At 32.3% G+C, this 24,961-nt stretch overlaps 1 protein-coding gene across 3 annotated transcripts in view; it reads left to right on the forward strand.

The window, feature by feature from the left end:
• Positions 1–24,961, forward strand: part of AdamTS-A (ADAM metallopeptidase with thrombospondin type 1 motif A) — a 47,941-nt gene that overhangs the window by 15,735 nt on the left and 7,245 nt on the right. For all 3 annotated transcript variants that reach the window (XM_035084576.1, XM_035084575.1, XM_035084577.1), the window contains exons 6-11: positions 12,087–12,273; positions 19,148–19,370; positions 20,076–20,265; positions 23,576–23,790; positions 24,093–24,245; positions 24,310–24,459. In XM_035084576.1, coding sequence (XP_034940467.1) covers positions 12,087–12,273; positions 19,148–19,370; positions 20,076–20,265; positions 23,576–23,790; positions 24,093–24,245; positions 24,310–24,459 — 1,118 coding nt within the window. The remainder of the gene's footprint in view (positions 1–12,086; positions 12,274–19,147; positions 19,371–20,075; positions 20,266–23,575; positions 23,791–24,092; positions 24,246–24,309; positions 24,460–24,961) is intronic.

Genomic DNA, 24,961 nt, shown 5'->3' on the forward strand with positions numbered 1-24,961 from the left:
CTTTTAGCATATTCTTATATTCTTCTAAATATAAGGTATCTTTGTATTTGGATAATAGGCCATTCGAGTCGATAGAATAAACTGAATAAGGACAATTTAAACATTCACTTTAAAAATAATGTGCAGTCAATATGGTTGGTTATATTTTTGAAAATACCTTCTTGGAAGTTTGCTTATGTTCTCGTCGATTGTATCGAATCGGTCAGGGAGGCATTAAAGAATTTCTATGCATTCATTTCATGACGAAATTTATTCAATCCCCAAGTCGCGCAAGTTTTGTATGGAAGAGTCGTTTGGAAATTTGTGTGGAATTTGTGAGGAATCTGAAAAAAAATATGTCAACCATTCATTTCCTACTTTTATGGTAATTGTTTCTTTGTAAATTATTTAACGAATTTCTTTCAAGTGTTACCCAAAAATTTTTCTCCAGAAATTGTGTAAGATCACGAAGAAAGTATTAATCAGTTTGCAAAAGATTTTTGGCGGAATCATAAAGATTAGAAAATAGGTGAAGGTCTTTGATCTGACCACGTGTACTACAGAAAATGGATGAGAAGTGTTAAAGAAATATTACTAAGTAAATATACATAGTATAACTCATCATAGTTTGCTAATATATTCATCAGTAGCAAACCTAGGCGTCGAGATGATTCGTGTAGAGAAGATTGAATTTCTTTCCAAATATTTCCTAAAACTATCGAATTTTTTTCTAGAGTCTAAGCACTGAATCAGTAGGCAAGTCTCGTTCAGCAAGGAATCTCCATTCCCAAAAGCATGACATCATACATTTTTTTTTTCTACACTCACACATAAAAAAACTTACAAAGATGACGAGACGATCTTGTTCAAGCTGTCTAGAAAGTAATGTCATGATTTACGAGTGTTCGCGTGGGAGTGATGTAAAGTAAAGCTACTAATTGTTGATCCTGGACATAAGATCTTTTTTTGCTATTCATCATCTCTTTTTACTTATAACTGTTGATTAAGTAGTTAAGTAAATAACGTATTAAATTGTCTTCCGATGTATAAAAAGAAAATTACACTGTGGTTTAGATTAGTAACCTTTCTTTTTGCTTGCCATTTTTTTCGGAGACTTTTTTTCGCGTGACTCAAGCTGGAGTGAATGAAACAAATAAATGAAATGACTTATTTATGGACTCGATATAAATTTAAAAAAACCATCTGAAATATTGACAATATTTTTTAGTAGTTTTTGATGAGCTTTAAATAAAAATTAATCACAGTAAAAAGAAGTAGTATTTGATAAAATTTTTATTTTTTTATTATTTTATCAGAATTATTTTTTAAATAATACTTGAAAGCATTTTACGATTATTATTTCTATTTTTCCTGAAAATGATAAAAAACAGAATATTGATTGAAACAATTTTATCATTTGTTCGATAAAAATACTTTCGTTCGCAATTAGTTATTAAATCATCAATAAAATTAGAGTTCTTGAGCTACACATCAGTTTATCATCAGAACCAAAATATTTATTATTTGATTATTGACTGAGATAATTATTTCATCAATTCAACTGATGTTACTAATAAATCTTATTATCTATCTATTTTTAGTAACACTGTTATAACTGTATTATTTTTTTCCATAGGCGAAACATTGAAAAATCTTAATGTGTTCCTACAATTTATATAATAAGCACATTATATATTGAATAAAAACCGTAACCTCGCTATGTCAACAACTAATAGAGATATCTTTCAATGCTATGATTAAATTTTTACGCCTCATTTCCTGTTATAATTTCAACAATAAATTATTCCAAAGCAGCCAAAGAAAAAAACTATATCGATAACAAATGAACAAGTCAATATGAACAAATATTAAATCTCAGTGTAATGAAATGCCATAAATTTTCATAAATTCATGATGTACAGAATGAAAAAAAAATTAACATCAAGAAATGTCTTTGTCGGCGCGCACCCGTTTATTTCACTTCAATTTGCATTCGTTCTCCACAGTGTTACATTGCCTCTCGTTATTTCCGCCTGCTTGTCACCGCAGTTTAGCGTTTCGTGCACACCAAGATGCCCGTGACTCAGTTTATACCTGATTTCTCATGTAAGCTGAGAATCTCGCGTAATTCATGGACCTCATAAAGTATATGACAAAGCACCATAAGTATGAACATCTTGGGTCTTTGGATCCTTTAAAGTGGATACGGGCAAGTGAGGCACGCGCGGGTTAAGAATGTGTGGGATAGTGGAAAAAAAAATAGGAAGAAAAGACGTGAAAGAGAGATGAACAGTGACTGCTGGGGTCGTTGATATTTAGACGGGACCCTCGAACGCAAAAACGTCGTTAAATGGCGAACGTGGAGGTCCAGTGATAGGTCAATGGACCTGCAGTTAGCTTCTCTCCAACGTTTCTAAGGGTTCGGGAGAAAAAAGGACCTAAAAACACATTCTAGTGGCCATAATATCGTCAGTGAATGACTGGAAAAAATTTTTTAATTAATGTTCCTAAAAATGGCTTTTTATCTTGGCGTTTATTTGCTTTTGATTGGCTAATAAAATAGTTGATTAAAATTCAATGAAAAGAATCTGTAATTTCAATTACTCGTGGCATGACGAATGAGACAGTTAGTAGTATCATCGACATGCAATATGTGCTTTTTTATTTCTTACCCCCAGGGTCATGAACTCGTCAACAAAGTTCGTCGTTGTTTCGCAATCTCGACGAGGCGAGAGTAGTTTCTTTGTTGAGTTTGTCTTTGTGTAATTCATTGCATCGGGATGACTACTTCGATGTTATAACCGTCAAGGTTTTTAAAGTATCAATGTCGCACTACGAAACGTCCCATATTGGTCTATTAAACATCAAACAAACTTGGAACATAAAATTTTTATGACTCTTTAAATTGTAGAGAGAACTCGACGTTAGAAGTTGAGTATGGTCCTATGAGTAATATGAGATTTATAATCAATGTATAGTTTATTTAATTCGATTGGAATTTATAACAGGAGTGAATAAGCGACCGAAAATTGGCACTGAGAATCAGAACAAGTTTTCGTGTATGATCAGAATATTTATGGGGTCAATTAATTACGACAATCGTACACGCGGCCGTACTTAAAATGATATTTGTCTGCATTGAGAGGTTGCTCGCTTGCAAATTGGAATAATCGAGAACATTTATAAATGTATGGAATAAAGAATTTAATTAATTTATCAAGTAAATAAAATATTTCTGTAATTACTTGAAGGCTGTATGCAATTTATTAATTGGAATTCATTATTCGAAAATAATAATCAAACTCAAGATCTAGAAAAGTGTTATATTGAAACATCTGAATAAGAATAAATTGTTTCATCAACTTAAATATTTTTGTTGAGTTGAAAACAAAATTTTTTTTGATGTATCTAAATAAAGCATTTGAATACTTGTTCTTTCCTCTTTAAAATGCTTTTTTTAGAATTCTTTTTCCGTCATTTTTTACCAAGTTATGAGCTGTCTAAAGAAAAAAATGATTTTTAACTTCGTCCACTCTGTTTTTAAATTTATTGCAAAATCTAAAAATTTTTAGAATAAATTTAAAAAGTTGAAAAAAAGCTCAACCAAGTTTCAAGCTGATTGAAATATGATTTTGTTACTTTCTTTTATTGATCTTAATTTCAAGTTCTAGAGTCTAGAATAATCAAATTGCTTTATTTGTAAAAATTGTCAGATACAATAGCTAGGATTTCTCTACTAATTGATGTAATTCGTTAATCTTATGAAACTTTTATATCACGATGATGAAAGTTTCTAAAACTATAAATTTTTTTAAATCTTGCGAAATTTATAGTATAATAAAAATAGGAAAAAAATTTATACTTACCCTTGCATGTAGTATAAATATTTTTTGCAATAAAACCTCGAAATGGCAATAAAAAAAAGTATTTAAAGTAGGACTGCAATTAATTATTCTTGAGTAAACATCTTGTCATGTTAAGTCGTCGAAAAAGCGACAAGTGCGGCTTCTCCTAAAGAACCCCACACATAATTGATTTCTCGACCCTAGAATCAGCAGGAGTCCATTCTGTTCTCGAATTTCCAAGATGAAGTGCTGAGTGAACCACCTAGGTAGAAGACAATAGGCCTAAAAAAAGCCCATAAATGTTAGGAATTTTAGCAGAGACTGTTTTTTAATTTTTTTCCTGCGGTTTTTTATAGTTCCAAGGCTTTGTGCATTTCTTCTGCAATCGAAGAACAAAGATACCAATGTTGGAGATGCACATTGGATTGTTTCCAACTTGTAACTGTGAAGGTATGAATTTAACTTGAATGAGCAATTGGTTCATTGTCAGGCAAGCTTGACCAGTCTGAATATTCCAATCGAGAAACCTAAACAATTTTCTTGCAATTTGTCTACTGACTTCGACTGATTCGCTTTTAGGTTGAACTAATTTCGTTGCTAGGTGTTACTGTTTTAAAAGAGCAATCAAACTCAAGGTTAAAAATCCTCTAGTTATTTCTGGACCAATTGATATATATTTATTTATTCCAATTCTAAAAGTTCAAACATTCTTTTTTCGATTGCAAAAGTTTTAGCTTTTCTAGTGATAAATGTTTAAATCGAATTAACTTTATGAATGAATCATTCATAAAAGAAAAGAGAATTTAAATAAATAGTGACAATTGAAGATGTGAATTTAAGGAAATAGATACTGACCAAAGTGCTGCATTTGATTATGACATATCGTGACTCGCATGTTGAGATCTTAATCAAGCCCCCGCCGGGCAAATTGCCTGGATAGTAAAGTCTGCTACTACTTGGCATGCTTTTCAATTGAAGGGTTAGACGGTCTTGAACTAGTTGCTTCAACTTGGCTTCCGTATTTAGTACTTCAACATTTTAAATATAAATACTTTCACCATTTTCATCAACTGTCTGAACAATTAATCATATTTTTTCTTTAATAAATAAGTTAATTATTAAAAAACTATTTATTAAATTTAAAAAAAATTATTTAAAACTATTTCTAAAAAATTTTAAGCAATAAAACCCCTCACAAAACTGTTTATATTTTCCAATAAAAAACTCCATTTTACGAGAAATATAACTTTATTGTTATTTCCCGAAATATTTTATTGATGTTTTCACAAAACTTCAAACCTACTCTTTCACTAAATGATGAATATTACAAAGCAGAAGGAACCAATGTCCTTTAGGCCACCCGGGAGTTTCATTGTGTCTGTTAAACATCCCTGAACATAAAGTACATTGAATAAAATCACGGCAGGAACTCCAATGACCCCGGTAAATTTAGTCCGAATTTTTATATATACTCCACGTACCAAAACCAACTTCTTCGTCATAAAACCCTTGATAAAATTCATAACATAAAAATAATCCTCCTTTTTCAATAAGCGTTCCGGTTATTTCCTCTTATATATTGCATCAAGAGTTGATAATCACGATAAATTCAAGAGTATTGCAAATGGAATCGTAATAGAATAATTCTTTAGATAAAACCATCACCACATGGTCAATCTTTAGTGTAGATCATAAGCGTGTGCAAACATGAAATCTTTTCTAGACACAACCAGGCATCTGGTCTCATATCTCTTCCTTCTCTACCCACGTGCAAAGAAGCATCACCAGCTTCTTCTATGAGTGATTCTTTACCAACATTGATTTATGTTATTCAAACTTGCCAACTCCAACAAGAAAAAATACCAACAACACTTTCAATATTTAATAATGAAGAGGAAAGAGGATGAACAAGAACCAGAAAAATTGCTGTAAAAATGAATAACTCATATCATCACAATCAAAAAGTAAATTTTTTAATCCTCTTTATGTGCAAGACCAGCGAAAACTTGGAATACTCCACGGAAAAAGAAGGAAAAAGCAATGGATCTACAGGGAATTCTTGGTAACCCTGAAGTCAGTCTTTGTGCTTTAACTGAGGGAGAATGAGAAGAGCGAGAATGCAAATCGTCCATACATATATAGGAATTCTTTTCTTCTTCCTATCAAGTAGGCATCTTTCTCTGATGTACAAACACATGTACAGGTGGTATTATCATTTTTTTTTTGGTACTGAAATGAATAGAAATGATCGTTAATGTCTCACTTAATCCACGTAATATATACACATGTAAACAGTCTAGAAAAAAGTTTTCAATTCAATTACAGGACCCATTGAAAATATTATTTTTATTTTACAACAAGTGAAGGATACTGGAGGATATTTTTTTTTTTCTACAAATAACATCAGAAAATCCTTGATAAATATTTTTTGACGTTCAATTAATACCTGTAGATAGACTCAAGAATTAATTACTGTATTAATCAAAATAAATATTCGATAGTTAATTTATTTTCATTATATATTACTCTTAGATTTTTTTTAGTTAGTCTTAAATGAAGAGGAAGATTTTTTTATCTTCTTATCTGACATGTAATCGACACCTGTGATCAATAAAGAAACCTTCTTTATTGTTATTAATTACATACTAAGTTAAATCAAGTTAATTAATGAAAATTTGAAAATTATATTACTCGGAATCAAGATATAAAATGGCAATTTATATATACAACAAATTTATTATGAATTTAAAAGCACTAACAGACTTTAGTAACTTATTAATACAGATGTGTAAAAATGTAAAGATGTTTTAAGTTGGTAGTAAGTGAAAAAGTTTTATTAGCATAATTGATAAAGATAGTTGGGATTATATAATTAATTTAAATCGTACGTGTAAATAATTAGTAACCTTTGAACCGGATTTCCACACGTTTCAAGAAGTAGTAATTACCATAAAGAGATGTGCGATTGAACGAGATCCACATTTTATGTCTTCTGTTAAATGATAATTAAGGATAAGTAGGTGAGCAAAGTATAGGGACGGATATCAAGCTGTGTAAGTTTACTCACGTATATATCGTGTAATAATATCTTCAAGTGTTTACATAAACCCGCGAAACCTCTTCTCTACATAATCGACTGGATGATACTGCCTTCGGCATCTTCTCGATTTTACTTGCTATCTTTAATACTGAGGTTTATGTTTTTCTTTATCGTCAACCATTCGCCTCCAATTCTACAGGAGGCATGAAAAAACAAATGTCAAGCAACAGCTGTACAAATTTTTTTATTTTTTTATCTTCTCTTCGATTTTATATTAGAAATCCTAATGATTACTTTATAGGAGATACAGCCAGTAATGAGTCAGACACTAGTTCTTTTTATTTTGCATTAGTTCTTGAGAATTTTTTTTTTAGTTTGTTAATGAATTTATATTTGTAATAATTAACCTTCATGAGTTGTTTATATTACTTTAGTATTTTAGCAAAAATTTATACTGTCATAAAGGCGAAGGAAACGTTAAATTTAGGAGTATTAAAAAAAAAAATTGGGATAAATGTTTAAAAAATCATTTCTGAAGGTTGAAACTCTTGTATATTTTTATTATACATCACTCGCTTTTTTTCGCGTACTTTATGTGCGAAAAAAGATTTATTAGTGGATATTTTGAATTATATGTATTGATATTATGTTTTTGGATTAGTCGATAATTTGCTTTCTCAAGGTAAAGGTTTCCTTTTATTTTATCTTCTTTATATATTTTTGCACTTTATTTCATTTTTGAATTATTCACGAGTGTTGTAAATTTTTATTATTTGCAAAATCGTGACTAGAGTATTTTTGGTTCATAAAACTTGCATCAAAGTCGTAAGGTAATTATTCAGTATCAAGAAAAAAATATTTATTACTTTTATTAAGTTTTCTTTGAGCATTATCATCAGAAATATTTACTTTAAAATGATATTGAACTCATGCAATGTTATGTTGTCCAAGTATTATTGTTTTATTTGAGAGTATTATGATCAAGAATGAAATCACTCTTGATCATTTGTTCAGTGTAAATAATCTACAACATCTTGCTTGTTTTTGATAATACCACTAATTAAGACATTATCTTATTATGATGATGAAATATGATTGGATCAATACAAGAAGCTTTCATGTCTCGAAATGTGCTGTTAAAATATTAATTTATTCAATCTTTGACATCGTAAAAATTAGTCAGATTTATTTTTTCATTGAGGATATATAATAAAATGAAAAAATATATAAGAAAGTGTTTCTTGATTTTTATATTGATTCTTCTGACCTAACTTTTCAATGAACATCAGCAATACACCAATACAATAAATAAAAAAAATGACAACTGACCAGATGTTGGCGCCTAGAAGGCTCGTCTTGTCGTCGCCTTACAGGTGTGCTGTTGATGAAAGTCTCACACATCAGCACGCAGATTAGAATTATAAAGAAAATGTTGTAATCCTCTAGAGGCAGAGTTGAAGTAATATAAATAACGTAATGCCCGTCAGAATAAATAATCAGTCGATGAATGACGAGATTATAACTTTTCTCTCTTTCTAACTCCATTCCCCAGTACTCGATGACTGTATTTTTCAATTCATACTCCAAGATGCCTATCATATACTCGTACTATATATCAGTTGAGTATTTATATATTTTAAACAAGTCGTTTTGCTTTTATTCCAACCCTTTACTCTCAAAGCTAGGACAGTTTCCGAGGTGGAAGACCTCGCACCTCAATGTATCGTTTCGTAATTCTCATCTTCATGTCTTCTTGCCTAAGGTAGTGTACACATTGGAATGCAGGATGCAAAGTATTGGAATGCAATAAGACTGCAAAAGCCAGAAAAGACTGTAGAGAATGTTGAATCGTATCAAAGTTACCCCTTCATGTCAAGGAGTATCAGAGGATCTACCTTAGAATCTTATTTAACATAAATAAGACTGCTTTGGTCTCGGAGCTGTTGACACTAATGAACTTGGTACATCCTGACTTCTTGAATACACCAGATTCAATTTAACTTCACTTCAAGTCTTGATCGATTCCCATTATTCCTCCAGTTTATGTCTTGAGTTCAACAGATTATTCAAGAATTTGTGCTAATGAACCATAACTAATTCCTTGACAACAAATGGAAATTATATTTTTAACCTGAACTACAACTTGTTACATGTTGCTGTCATGCTTGAAAGAGTAAACTAAAATATCAGCAAGAAATTAACTCAAGTCGTCACTCCACCAATCTCTAGTCTAGATCAGTCTTTTTCTAACTCCTAATGCAGTTTGTACTCTCCTCACGCGTGATACAACAAATCGAGGTGTTTCGATCCTACCAAGATAAGTATATGTCTTGAAAACGTTTCTCGACTGAAGCTTGCTGTTAACCAACCACGGTAATACGCTTAACGAACCGCATCATTGAGCAACCAGACGCTTCAGAGTATATCACAACTTGGATTTCTGTCATTAACAAGACGAGGGAAATTGACTGAGACGAATACTTAGATATTTTTACTTCACTATGAATAGGAAATATGATAGAATTTTTAACTTGTTATAGGGAAAGGTAAATGGACCCTTTTATAAGCTAGGTAACTCTGATAATTGACATCATATTGAACCATTTATGCTTCACTTTAACATTCTAATCTACCATGAATAATTACTTTGATGATAAAATCAGACTCTGGTATAGTGGTCTCCAAAAGCTAGTTACAGACATGCTAAACTTTATCTAATTTTAACATGGAGATAATTTATAGGAGAATGGTTCTTTTTTTGTCATTGATACTAGAAAAAATTCAATAATTTTGAATTAATGGTTATTGGCAATGCTATAAAAATGATATATCTTGGCTATCTATTCATATGAATACTGATATTCGCTTCCTACATTTAACTAGCACTGGTAAAATAGCTAACAATCAACATTAATTATTGATATATCTTATTGTTATTGCGTTTTAATGTAGCAATAATTGACATACAATTGATCTGCATCTGTTATTGAGCAATATGTCGAATTTCACAGTGAATTAATTTATTATCATCAGGCTATACTTGATAACTTGTTTGAAAACTGCTAATTGACAGCTATCACTGCAAGCCGATTATAAGAAATTAATAACAGTTTTACTTTAATAATTATTGATGAATAAAAATAACTTTAATCGTAATTACATTTTTTAATAATCACTTTCACAAAAATAAAAAAGATTGGTGTAGTTGTTTAATGGATTTAGAAAGTATCAAAATAAAACAGTGAGGAAAAAAGGTGTTTTATGATGATTATTAAATAGAATGAAAATTTATTTCTTATAAATAATAATAACTTTATCAATGTTTATGTTCTTACTTAATCATTGAGAATGTTAACTATAAAATCAGATCATTTCACTCTTAAATTTGTTGCATAAATATTATGACTGATCACAACAGTCCATCTAACTAATTTAATCAGTAATATATATTTACTACTTAGATCAATTTTCTTTTACATCAACATTTTTATGTAATAAATTACCTTCAACAAAAATCTTGAACTCAGTCCAAGAACAAGATCATAAAATCCACTTTTTTCACAAATTTAATTTTAATATTTTTTGGATCCAACAATACTTCTATTTAAAAATCTAACCCAATTCCATGTTCAATAAATCACTGTTTAGAAAGGCAATGTTGTTGATAAATAAATTATTATGTAAAATAATAATTGGAAAAAAATGTATCTGACATTAGAGGAACTCAATTGATTGTTCGGATGCCTCTGGCTCTAAGCCTAGGATTGGAGTAATGTTGGTAGTTGGTGGGAAGGGGCAAAGAACACGAGCAAGTTCAAGTTCAATGCTTCTCTCGAATGATTCTTCCACCTCATTCTCGTTCCATTCTTTTTCTCAATCTGAGCTCGCGATCGCGACGGAATGCACGTAGGCGGTATATATTTAGCGGGGGCGTCTCGTCCACCTTGTGCGTGTGCCCCTCTCTCACCCTCTAAGTCCTGATACAGCTGGAGGAGAAGCGAGGAAGCTTGCTGCAGGGCAATCCCCAGCGATACTATTATAAATAGGCCTTTGAACGCTAATCGTTCGTTCAGCTTTCTCGTTTAACATCACCGGTGAAGGCTGAATTTGTTATACCACCTCTGATACCTACTCCAGGATATATGCATACATATATAATAGTTATATCACTGTATTTACATTTATTTCAACTTTTTATGATTAATTAAACACTTTTATTACTAAAATTGTATTTTTTCCTGCAACCTTGGGAGTTAATAAATCTTAAATTAATGGTCTTTGGAATTGAAAGAGAAAAAAAATATGCGAGAGTCGGTCTAATAATTTATATGAGCCACATAAAATAGAGAAAGACATTTAAAACTACGAGAATTTATTTTTACTTCTATTAGCTACACTTGTAAATTTTTTTCATGGTGCTTTGGGTCTGGAAATTATACAGAAAAAAAAAATCATCTCTTGAATCTATTTGTCTTTACTTCTTCTAAACATCCCACCGGTTCTCTCTCTCTCCATCGAACATTAACAAGTCATCGATCTCATGTAGGAAAATTTTAAATAAAAATCAGAAATAAAGTTGATAGAAGCTGTTGGGAATTCTCAAGTCGAATGAGGGCTCGTTTATCATTTCTGATAGGCATAAGGTGTGAAAAATATTTCCCAGTTTCCTCGTGTCCCGTTCAATCCACGTGGCTGCTGATTAGTTCAAGTATCAGATAATTTATTTCATCAGCAGATTTTACAACCAAACAGTAGTCCAATACTCTGTTACTTGTCTAGCAAGAATACTACGAATAAGATGCATTAGATGACCATGATCACATCTGTAGGAGCTCGGGTTTCAAAAGCTTCTCACCCTTTTTCTCCTAAACCGGACTACTTGAGACTTAAAAGCATCTGACGTCATGCTGCTATGATTCACACGGTCAAACCACGACCTTTGTAGTTGTCTAAAAAGTAGCATAAAAGAAGAAGCTGACTGAGAAATGTTTAAAATTAGCAAAGAAAAATAGCTTACTATTAGAGTTACACGTGAATACATTTTAATGTTGATAAAGATTGAGAGATCATCTATTTAAAAAACGTGTGGTAAAGATGTTTTTATGATTAGACACATAAGTCGTTAATCAACTTGTTACTGTCATCTACCTATTGGTCAATTTATCCTCACAAAAAATATATTGTAATTGATTAAATAATAATAAATTTAAATGTCTTTGCAGACTGGTCACATGAAGACGTCGACAGGGACTTACATTATTAAACCAACAGCTAATTGGTCAGGTGACGAAGACACTTCTGCCACAGTATCTTCTCTGCAGCACGCAATCTATCGTGTCTCAGCAACACGTACCAACACCAATGATGTTGACCTTCCTGACAACGTGGGTCATAACTGTGGTGTTATAGGTGTGTATAATTTTTCTTAAACACTAGATTACATGGAGATGGTTTATTTTAATCATAAACTTGTGCAATTGCTACTCAAACCACAAAAAATCATTGAACTCTGATGTAGAAAAGTTGTAAAAGAAACAATATTGAGGTCATATCTGAGTAAAAGGTAATACATTTAGTTGAATATTTTTATTGGTACACTAGTGTGAATCATAAAATATTTTATTTTTAGTAACAAATCATGGAAAAAAGATTTCATTATAATAAAATGTCTTCCTCATCGTATAATTTACGTTATGACTTTATTTTATGTATTTTAGAACACGAGAAAATGTGTCTTTATTGCTAATTTATTGCGAAGACATTTCTCGAATTAAGGCGATATTTCATCAGAAATATTTGACGAAATAATTTCTGTTGGAGATTTTATTCGACTAAAATAACTCCTTCATCTACAGTTGAATGATTCTATCAAAATAATTAAAGAATCATTAACCCACAAGTAAGATCTACGAAGGACTTATGAATGAGTTAACGACATTGCAATAATCCTACGCTCGTTATCGTCAATTGGTCATCATTCTTTATACCTGTTCATGGAAGTAATTGATTCTGTGGTGAGTCTTAACGCCTGTGAGAAGATTTGGAGTCAGACGGAGGTCGAGAGAGGTAAAGAAACGTCTTGACCACCGCGATTGGACAAGCACCGTTGTGGCACGAGAGATCGTAAGCCACCTGTATCCAACCACAAGGGAAAGAGATAGAAAGTGTAAAGGACCGGGTATTCAAAGCCTGAGGCGTCACGACTGGTTGGGAGAGAGAACAGAGAGATGGAATGGAGAAACGTGTAGACTGCTTGGCGTCCGCGGCAGGTGGACCCACGAAATTCACGCTGACTCGAGGACAAATACCATCCACGTCATCTTGCCACACCACACTGATACCTTCTTCCCTCTTCCACTCATTTTTATGACATTATGTCACTGATTATATTTTTGGAAGCCGATCGATCGTCTACCGGTTTCCTAAAATTCCATGTTTATTTTTTCTGCTTATTAAAGAAGACTCTTAATAAATTGCGATGATAAATAATGTGATTTAAGACCATTGAGAATATTTGCTCATTTATTTTTCTTGTGTTTCAGATTTTTTTTCCCCTTTTGATAATGAGAAAGAAGTTTCTTATCTTCTGATGCAGACGAAAATGCGGGGCATCGTCCTCGTGGGCGTGTATCGTTCATACTAAGGGAGAGATGGTACACGATCGAAGTTGAATCGAGAGCGTGCGTTAATGGCCTCAAGCATCTGAGAGATGGGTTCGACACATTGCGGATATGTATACGCAGACTTGTTGAACCTGTTGAGACGATGAACCTGTGATCAGGAAAAAATTTCTCAGTAATCACAGGGCTATTTGACTTTTCGTCGATCATTGAGTATGCAAAAAATGCCAGAATGCTGGGCTGCGTGTTTACGCCTCGAGTTATCAAGACACCGAAAAATACTCTCATGACTCACTTGCAAAAAAAAAAAAAAAAATTACAAAATGCCGTAAAAATACCGTGAAAAAATTATCTGATAAATTTTCATGGTTTTATCCAAGTGAGAAATTCAAATTTCCTCGGTCTGTGACTCGAATTTACAATCAGCTTAAAAGTTATTTAACATTCTTCGGCATCACTGGATATATATATTCACCGTTATCGATTTTTCAAGCTCAATTACCCAAATAAAATTCGTTGAATAAATTAATTAAATAGAAGTTAACGCTATTGAATATTTACAAAAGTGCCGACGATTTAATTTTCGTGATAGAAGTATTAAGCAATAAAAAAGAAACATGACAAGATGACTGCATGGTTCGTAAAATTACCTGAGTTGGGAATACGATGAATAATATAGAGACCACAAGAAAGTAGTCGGTGGAATGTGTGAGTGTCCCACGCAGGAAGATTTAAATTGAGTTTTATTTTTATTTAACCGCAGTACGCGCACGCGGTCTTGAGAGCTCTCCTACCGATTTAATCTTCCTTGTAACCGCGAGTGCCTTGGTGGCTTCTCGGAGGTCGTTCGTTATAAATTACCCCGTCGCGCTGGGGCGAGAGAGCTGAGATCGAGTTCTCATAAAATCATAGGCGAAATAAGTGGTAGTTGATTAATTTTCATGTCTCGATGCTCTACCACTTATTTTATTTAAACTCTACAAAGTGCATCACCAATTGAATGAGAGAAAATTTAATTTGCACTTTTTTCCAATTATTTTTTATCTCCTTCATTTTTTTTTTTAATTAAATAATGAGTTTACCCTCGAGTGAAGGTAATTCTGTGTCCATGAAAAACGTACGATAGAAAGTTGGTGAGCATCTTGATGCCATATAATTTTGACCAAGCGAAAGTTCATTGCGTACATCACGATTTGCAATTTTTCGGAGGCGGAGTATCAGTAATAGATCTATCAAGAACTGCAAGAAGTCAATTATTGACAGTGTTCATTTAAATGTAATTTATATTTATTTTACAGAGACAATAATTTATGTCATTTAATATCTCTTCTCAATGACCAGGATACCATTTCTGATGCTAATAAAAATAAACAAGTATGCGAATTTCACGCGTCTTCTTATGAAGAAAGAGCTACGCCCATCTTGCCCTTTTCTCTGATGATACATGCGAAAATTCCTTTTGTAATTAACTCGAGAAAGCTTTCAACTCATCACCAACTGAGTATCTGCACATAAAAATTACAACTTATCACTTGGACAAGTAGAAAATTAAAACTATGAAGTAGTCTCTCAATTAATTGATTCTATTTCATTCTTATCGATCTTTTTCTTCTTCTTCTACCCTATTTGATTTATCATCAATCTGATCAATAACTTTTGTGAAGAAATGAATACAAAAAAGGGGAGATAACCCTTCGAAATGGTCCAAATGACCCTTAAAAGAAGAAACAAAAGTCGTTCCGATCTTTCAGGAGATTGTCTAAAACCCCCAGGGGGTCATACGCAGTCAAGTTATGTTTCTTTAAAACTTTTGATTTATCATCGAATTAAATCCAATCGCGATAAGCAACCGGGTCTTATCAATTTATATATAAATCGAAAATGTTCACAGCAATATTTTCGCATGTTTATTATTTCTGCACATCGTCAAGTTTAGAAATAAAAAAATAGAATTTCCCAAGTGTGTGTCAAGCAGTCCAATCCATCCGGACATGTAACGTGACGGCGTTATAAAGGTCGAGATTCTCGAAACCAGTTTCACGAGTCCTAAGTAGAAACCTGTCCGGTCGAGTGGAATTCGGAGTTTCCCTCAGATAGTGCCAGAAACTTAAAGATATATTAAATGCCTCTCATCATTCTAAAGACACTTATAATCAGTTGCAAATACTTCCAGGAATGAAATCAGTGGAACCTTAAAAGAGTATTCAGTATGATAAATGACCACGAAAAAGGTATTATCGGTTGCGCAATTTCTTCTTCAATTTAACACTCTGCATAATCCCTGGATTTTCACTGATCCTATTTGAGAACAAAAATAATATTTATATCAAGCCTTAAAAAAATGACCAATATTGTGAGTAGTTTTTTTTTAATTCATTAATTTGATTCATCGTTTCTGTTATATAAGAATTATTACGTACATTTCTTTTATTTTCAGTACAATCAAAACTCTTACTGATCCAAGATTGCAATGTTATATCTCCATCGTTTCTCTTATGACATTAATAAGTAGTTATAGAAAATATTTATATAATAAATCAATTGATTCAATCTATATATAAAGTTTTTGTAATACTTTTTAATCTTGCAATAATCAACTGCAATAGTAACATGAACAAAATCTCAACCAAGTTTACTCAATTTGTAATTAATTACTTACCCTTGAGCAAATGAAAGTGAATCTATTTGATATAAATGCATAATTCAAGTAATAACTTGTTTAATTTACCCCAAGTTATTTAATGCATTAGAAATAACCTGAGAATTAATTATCAAATGGGCTAATTCACAAGCATGAAGTCATAAAGTGATTGATAAAAAATGACATGTCAGAGATCTAGACGTTTAATCGTCAACTCCATGCTGTCTTAAGTGCTTTCGATTTATAAAACTCAACTGTTGGGTGGTTTCAATCTGGTAGAAAAGCACCTGCCTTATTAAGAGGACAACGCGATCACCGATCATGATCAGTCGATCGTAGCACCTATTTCTTATATGGTATCTATACACATAAATGCATACTATTACTGTGCATCAGTATCCGTACTTACTTGCCAACAACAAAGGATGTATCAGTGATGTTGTGGTAAGATACGAACAGGTCCCATTAAGCAGACAAAAGATGCCGGTCGTGAGTTTCTCCTTCATCTTTTTATTCTGCATTTCTCACTGAGTATAAATTATAAGACGTCAAATTATTTTTATAAATTTAATAGAAAGCAGAATATCAATGAATAATTTCATACATCTTTTGCAATCATAAAATTCTTTTTTTTTTCCTATACAATATTTTATTCATTCATGTTAATATAAATAAATTGTCATGTGGTTTTTCAGAAAATTTCATCAAATGTATTATCAACTTTGACTGATTACAAAAAAAATTACTCAAATCAGTAAACAGCAGATAAATGTTTCAAGAATCCATAGAGATGAAGGATAGTAAGAAAAAAGTTGATGAATATTTCAACATTTATTTATTTCTTAACAACAAAAAAAAATAGTCAATATTATTTTCAATATTTACATGAAAAAATTAGCTATTACTTCATACAAACAAACAGAGTTTCTCTCATCTGCATTGGAGATTCAGTTGTACGTAATAAATAGATGCTGAAAAGCACTTTAATCCTCATTCAGATGATAAACTGCTGATTGAATCTGAATATCAAATATCCGGCGCTCACAATCAGTTGTATACTTGACAATAATAATCTAGTAAATATGGTAACGATTCTATGATCCATTCTTACTTATACTGAACAAGAAGTTAAAATTGGTTATTGATCAATCACGACTTCATTCATTATTAAATCACATCATCAATCATATACTGGTTTAAATTGCAGTTATAAAAAATTATAGACAAATAGGAATATCAACAGCCGCTCCTACTTGTTCCTTTTCAACTCCCAAGAAATCCCACATTAGTTGCGTAGGTAGCAATGAAAAAGCCTTTTTTTCATTTATTTATTACAGTAATTATGTAGTTACGGTACTCATGCAGAAAAAAACTTATTATCGAAAAAAAAAAATTAATTAAGCTAAAATAACACATCACTAGGATACTATGTTGGCAATATTCGATAAAATATTCACATTATTTAATAGTGGTTTGAATAAATGAAGAATAAATTGTCTATAAAGTGAATTATCGATAATAAACTATCATGAAGTAAATGGGAATTTTTTCAATTTCAAGTGATAAAAAAGTAATCAGTTGAGAAAAAGTGTCATATAATTAAATTATTCAGTCCATCAGTGTAAATTATTTTCCCTTTCAACAGAGATATTTAAAGCAAATGAGGGAAGTGCGGGTGAAAGTGCACGTTTACTGAAACTGATGCAACTAGAGTGAGACCAGTGGGTAGATAAATATACTTACGAGAGTATTTATAGTGCAAATCGTGTCGCTGGTCATGTAGAGTCTCTCAAAGTGTGGGGTTCGCACGCAAGCTAACTCGTAACTACACCAGGAAATCATGTCTCCCATCCCAGATTTAATACCACCCACACTCAGTGCAAGTATCCACTAGATTCGCTGGATGTTATAAGCTCCTTACTGCTAATTTCATAGCAGCAAACCTACTGAGAATATTTAAGCGGATTTTACTAGACTTCCTGTAAGAATCTGTTATTTCAATAACTAGACCTGCAAAATCCTTTTAGAAGAAGGATAATGATTGAAATTAGAATGATAAAAGCCGCTCCTAAGGCGAGGTTCCCGCCCACGGCTCATTGAAATACCGGAGATCTCTCTCTTCCTCTTGAATTCAAGACTTATCGGAGCGTTGCAACAGCTTTTTTTATCATGGGACCAACCACCTGGCTAAGCGGATGTGCGAGTCTGAAAAACAAAAAAGATAAACAGTCTCTAGAGTCTTAGATGCTGCTTGAAGCTCTGAAGCCTATAAAACAATGCCGTCACAATCAGCACAAGCATAATTGTATCCATTACCTGGGATAATAAGCCAATCATTACGATTGCATCAGACTTGTTGTCTTCTTCATTCCTCGACCTACCACAGTACATTTTTTTACCCTTGTCTTTTAATCCTCCTTTCATAGCTTTTGTGAGATAGTCATTCGATTTAATTACCATCTTCATGAATGCCTTAGTATAAAAAAATTTTATCTTTTATTTGCTGTGAATTGCTATCTTCAGCGTTGGCGAATCAACTCAATTATCCCACTTTATGTAAGTTTATTTTAAGTGTCCCACTAAGTATTTTACATCTTAATCGTAAGATATTTACATGAACCTTTTACTTATTTCATCTACACCAAACGTGGTCAACTAAGTATGTTTCTAATAATTATTACAAGCGTAGGTTGACTTGGTAAGAGTTCAGAAGGACGACTGTCATATTATTTTGAGCTTATTTGAAGATAAAATCAACTAATTTATGATTTAATATCTTTATTTACCTTCTTGTTTATACACTACTTATCGGTTGGCAATAATATATATGATCAAACAAGGCAGATCATTGATCAGTTTGATTAATCCATTATCATTGAACCATAGAAAAAAAAATTCAACTATTGACCTGATAACTTAATGGCCTGATAACAAACTGACAATTGTGACATTGAAGTTACTTATTAATTTGTTCATAACTAATAATAATTATTATGAAATTAATGGTAATTTTTTATTACAGATTATGATACTGCTGATGATGTTCCGGCGCCTTTGAATGATGATTTGCCTGCAAAAGACTACATCGAAAACCACTTGCGAGAACGACGATCTTTGTCAGAAAAAATTTACATCGATCGTTCTATAGAAGATGAAGATGATTATGATGATGAAAATACTAGAGAATTTGGAGAATTTGTTAAGCATCATAAAGAATATTCTTATCAAGGTTCACCAAAAACTAGGTACTTTCTATTTTCATCAATATTTATCCCCATCATGTCAATTTATTTTCACATTAATTTCATCTCGGTTAATTTTACGACGCTTACACAACTTGTAGAATGCTCATAAAATTATAACTCGCTTTGATATTAGCGTAACAATGTTGTTCAAGCCTAGTCATAGACCTGGAGCAGGATGTATGAGTTTTTAATCCAAGTGATACCGATAATTCGCGGGTGGTCAGACAAAAAAATGTCATCAGTATGTCGATTTGATAGATCCAATGAAGCGTGCATTTCATATCAAAGCATAATTTATCAAAGAAACCACTCAGAACTGACTTGGTGAGCTAGATATTGGCGCCAATCATCAAGGGGGGTTGAAGCATTATTTTTCTACCACACCCATACTACGTTTATGCGAGCAGGTCGCGATGACAGCTTGCGATTATCCGTAGATTTTATTCGCCACAGGAGAATGGACTGGCCTTCATCATTTGTATTTGTATGTCAATCTTTATCACATACACTTGGACACATGATTTATCAAGTTGATTTGATATTCGTCTCTAATATAACGCCTTTATGAACATTTATCTATCATTATTGTTGGTACATTTATGTTGTATCCAGGTGTCTATTATTTCTCATAGCTTAAACATGATTTATTCTTGCATTGCTCTTAGTTAATTAAGAGCTAGTACTGATGGTCATCGTTGATTTCAGGTACAACGAGGTGAGAGAAAGGTACAAGGAAACCGAAGATTCCGGCAGTTCTGATGTATTTGCTAGCTGGAGACCTCGTCGAGCTCTTCCCCAAGAATACTTTATCGAGATTATGGTTGTTGCTGATGCTAAAATGATAGAATATCATGGCGATAACCTTGTGGCTTACGTCTTAATACTTATGAGCACGGTAAATTGATTGAAAAAAATTTATTTACTTTTATTTGTTCATTTTTATCTGTTTTCTTCCATGATACATTTTATCGGATTACTAAAATGATAATTACCAAGTAAAGTTTACGTTCAAGGCGTTGGTTGCTACATACGATACGCTCTGTCAGTTATGCACGTAGTGCATTTGCATGTTTTAGCGATTAGCAAATCGATATAAAATATTTGAAAAAAAGTCGACGATATTTCTTTGTTGTTTGTCTTTTGCGTCATCAACACTGCATTTAGAAATAAAATTTATCGCAGAACGTCTTCTTTCCGTTTCAATTATCAAGTAGACCTAAACAGAATGTCAACAGCAAGAAAGATACGTTGATTTAGACTCGAGTAAACAAAGGAAGTTAAGCTGACTGAGCTTGTACCTTGTAGTTTATCACTGATTTTTACTCTGCTTCCTATCCCACGCTCCTTTAGCACCTTTTTTAGTTGATTTTCCGTCTGACGCCTTTTCTAGCGATTATGTACCATTAACCTGCTTTCCCATAAATTAACACGAAGGTTTTATAATTTTTCCTTAAATTAATGACAAATCCATCACTTGTTTATCGTTAATGGTCATTTTTGTTATCCAATAAAGACACTTAAGGTTCTTCAGAAAATTAAAATTCATTTATCTTTATTGCTGGTTAATTTCTGATCATACAAACTTGTCTAATAATACTTTATTTATTCAGAAAAGTTGTGAAAATGTTTATTTTCAAGTCATAAATACTTTTTACAGTAATATACATGTTTTTCGTTATTCAACGTCAATGTTCTGTAAAAACATTTTACTTGGAGCAGGTGTTAATAAAACAAAATAAAAAATTTTTATTTTGCCAGTTATATAATCAAAATATTAACTCAAGTATCGAGGTCATTACCATCAGACCTACGCGGACGAGTTTAAGTCTCAAGTTTTCACAGTACCAGACATCCAGACGCTCACTTTCTTAGTACTTTAGATGCTGTTGGGAATGAATTTACACATCGTTGGTTCAATCAACTTCCATTTGAAGCATCTACACTCATGAGAGATACCTTATCTGACAGATTGCATTAAAAATCCTTTGATGTCCTTTCATTGTAAACCAATGACAGTATCCATTAAACATCATTTAATCGACAGGTGTGAGAAGGTGTCAAGAGAAACTGGATCGATCATCGTAAATCGATTACTTTTGTCGATAGAATTGGCAAGATGTTGAACACGTTCATGAAGAGTGAAAAAAGATATACATATCGTCACTTTGATCAATAAATATAGATTCATGTTGTCTTGATGATAACCCATTTGACCATAAGTGGATGTCACTCTGGGTTTGATCCAATTTCTTGGAGAAACTGTTTTTATTACGAGATTTTTAAGTTACTTCTTGATAATATCTTCTCCATCTCACTACTACAAATCAATATTTTTACAGACAACTTTCTAATTAGTGGAATTATAGTTTTAATTTAATTCTGTGTGTTAGATAAAAATCATTCATAGAAATCAATCAAAAAAAAATCCATATCATTAATCTCTGAGATTTGATTGGATGCCTTTTGATTTTTTACCCACACTGATCAATGATCATTGAAATGTGGAAATCCATTCCAGGTCGTGTATTATTCACGTTAAATATCGCGTGCGATAAAAAGAAGTGTCAGAACAGCAGGATTTATTACATAGATTTTATACCAACACACATGATGTTTTATGAAGCTTTAAATAACTTCTTAATTTTCTCTTGATTCTACTACACTCTGAAAAACTGCTATAAATTAATTTTAAAAATTTTCAAGAATGAATGTGCACATTATGTTTTGCTATATAATCATTATACTCAAGAATTTTTGTATCATAATTCTCAGAAAGTGATGTTGATAAATTAAAATTTTTTATTTTAAAAGCAGAACATCTATTAAAATGCTATCGTTTCATTATTGTAGTTCGATGTACATCGTATTATTTTCTATAATAACTCGACTTTATCTCTTGAACTTAACCTGAAAGGTGGTGGAATGTTATATTTTCAACGTGACAGTTAAAGAGAAATTTCAGTATTAACTTGACATTGAAAAAAAATGTTTACTACTGTCAATTGAAAAGAGAAAAATTTGTTAATTACCTGAATAATTTTATTTTGCTTAATAATATAATAACAAGTATTTAACTGTAATTAGTGATTTTTAAATGAACTTTCTAATTACTCATAATTGTTGCTATTTGCAATTTTATTATTGCGAAACTCATGATCTTCAATTCTATGAGCTCAATTATGTTGATACTGATCATGACATCTGATTCTATAATCTTAGAATCAAGATAGAAAATGAATGAGTAAGTTTCCTGATTGATATTCATCGTTTCTTCCTGTTGTGATTGCAAGATTCTTCCTCTTGGAGTATGTCAGAGACAAGTCGAACCGGTTCTGATGATAGATAATGACACCTATGTTAATTCTGACCGAATTATTTGATAATGAAAAGCGATACAAAAATTCGTTTAGCCTTTGGCGAGTTGTATATGATGTATATGTCACATTGGCTTCGCAACTTAACGCCCGATCTAACTGGATTATAATTGACCGATCCAACCGCGTTGCTTGGTTGCAACATAACCGGTGGTTAAAGTGGATTCATGATCGTCTGCACGTGCCTGAAAAGTCCAAGTGCGATCAGGAGACATGCTTCAGAGTACTTGAGGAAAATGAGAAAAAGTGAGATAGAGAATGCAAGGTTGATAAATTGGTAAGAGACCACGATTTACCTCAATCGATTCAGATGTTTGGAAGATTTCTTCGAAACTAAAAATTATCCGTAAACATGTAATACATGATGATGAAGCTTCGCTTCGAAAATATTTGATATGATACTACTTGAAAAATGACCATGAGAAAACATTAAATAATGATTAATAATAAATTTAATAAGACTACAAATTATGATGTTAAATATTTCGTGGACATTTTGGTACCATGTAGTATATTACATGCAATACTTGTAAATTTTCTGATGAAATCCACATAGGGAGGCCTGAAATAAGAGTCAGAAGACTCAGCAGGACATGCATAAACAATGTGCGGCACGATCTTAATTAGTTTCGTGTTTTGCGTGTCCTCTCATCGTGCCGCGAGAGTCTTGGAACGAATTTTCAACTCCGCCTTCTTCTGATTATGCTTTTACTGGTCACATTCTTTTTTCTGTATACTTTCTACATATAATCTTGGACATTAGTCTCGCATTTTAGCGAGACTACTCGTTTATTTGCATGGAAATTAGTTGTGATTTTTATCTTCTTCCAGGTATCGAGGATTTACAAAGATCCATCGATTGGTAATCCAATAAGTATTGCAGTAACCAAAGTTATACAGACTAATGAAGTATTTGGGACAAAACATGATGGAGTTGATGGAATAGCTGCAGCAGATATGTTGAAAAGATTTTGCTACTGGCAGAAACATAATAACCCGGACGAGCCGTCGCCAGAGCATCATGATGCGGCGCTCCTTTTAACGAGGTTAGTATAAAGAGTCATGATGAGAAAGAGAAAAATAATGAGAACGACAATTTCACTGAATGGGAAGCTAGTTATAATCACCAGCAGAATGTTTATATCCCTCGGGAAAACTTCCTCAATCTTATAGTCCACTCCCTATTCTTGATTGCTGATATTCAATAAATGTCAAATCATTATAGAGAAATTTATTATGCGCATGAATAATCAATTTTATTTCTTGTTCGATTCGACTTTATATTAAGGAATTTAATAATTCAAGTTTACAAATCATTTTTACGACTTTCTTTAAATTTTTTCTATAGGGAAAATCTTTGCCATAATCCAGGACAACGAAGATGTGACACTTTGGGTTTAGCTGAGTTAGGCAGGATGTGTTCACCAGGATCTTCATGTGCAATTGTCCAAGATAACGGTCTAGCTGCGGCCTTCACGATCGCCCACGAGCTTGGTCACGTGTAAGTACAAAATTGTGTAGTATCTCAGTTCAATAACAGTAGTAAAAATGGATTTCCTTCTCAGATTCAACATGCCACATGATGACGACTCTAAGTGTGCGAAATACCGCAATCGTTCTCGAGTTTATAAAGTCATGTCGCGGATGCTGGACGACAACACATTTCCTTGGGAATGGTCCAAGTGTTCTCGACACTACGTCACCGAGTTTCTAGAGTAAGTGGAGTTTCTATTTTCTTTTTATTACTACCTAAAGATAGAATGACTAGACAAAGCTTCCGGGTGAAATTGCGTCATGAAGAAATTTGTCAAGAAAGATAAAGGACAATAGTTATTCTCTTTTTATCATTTCCAGTAGCAAAACATTTTAATAGCTTGCCATGGAATTTTTTGCTATACTGGAAATGCAACTCTATCTAGTAATGAACAAAAATACTTGTATGTGAAGTTTTCAAAAATAAAATACAATCCAGTTGTAGAGGGAAAAAATGGTAAAAATTCAATAAATAGATAATTCAAATCAATTTAAAATACACAATATTATACCGGATACAGCTTCTTCTCATGGAGCCTTAGTTAAAGTCTAGAGTAAAAAGCCTCGGATTCGAGTTTTTCTGTATACATTCGAGTAAAGAGAGCTGAGAGAGCTCTTGTTGAGGAATCCGGTTCCACGAGTCAGGGAATAGAGGTCTGTCTGCGTCTCTCTATTCGGCAATGC

This window comes from Chelonus insularis, unplaced genomic scaffold, assembly GCF_013357705.1.
Source record: "Chelonus insularis isolate UGA/USDA-ARS -01 unplaced genomic scaffold, ASM1335770v1 contig_397_pilon, whole genome shotgun sequence".
NCBI lineage: Eukaryota > Metazoa > Arthropoda > Insecta > Hymenoptera > Braconidae > Chelonus > Chelonus insularis.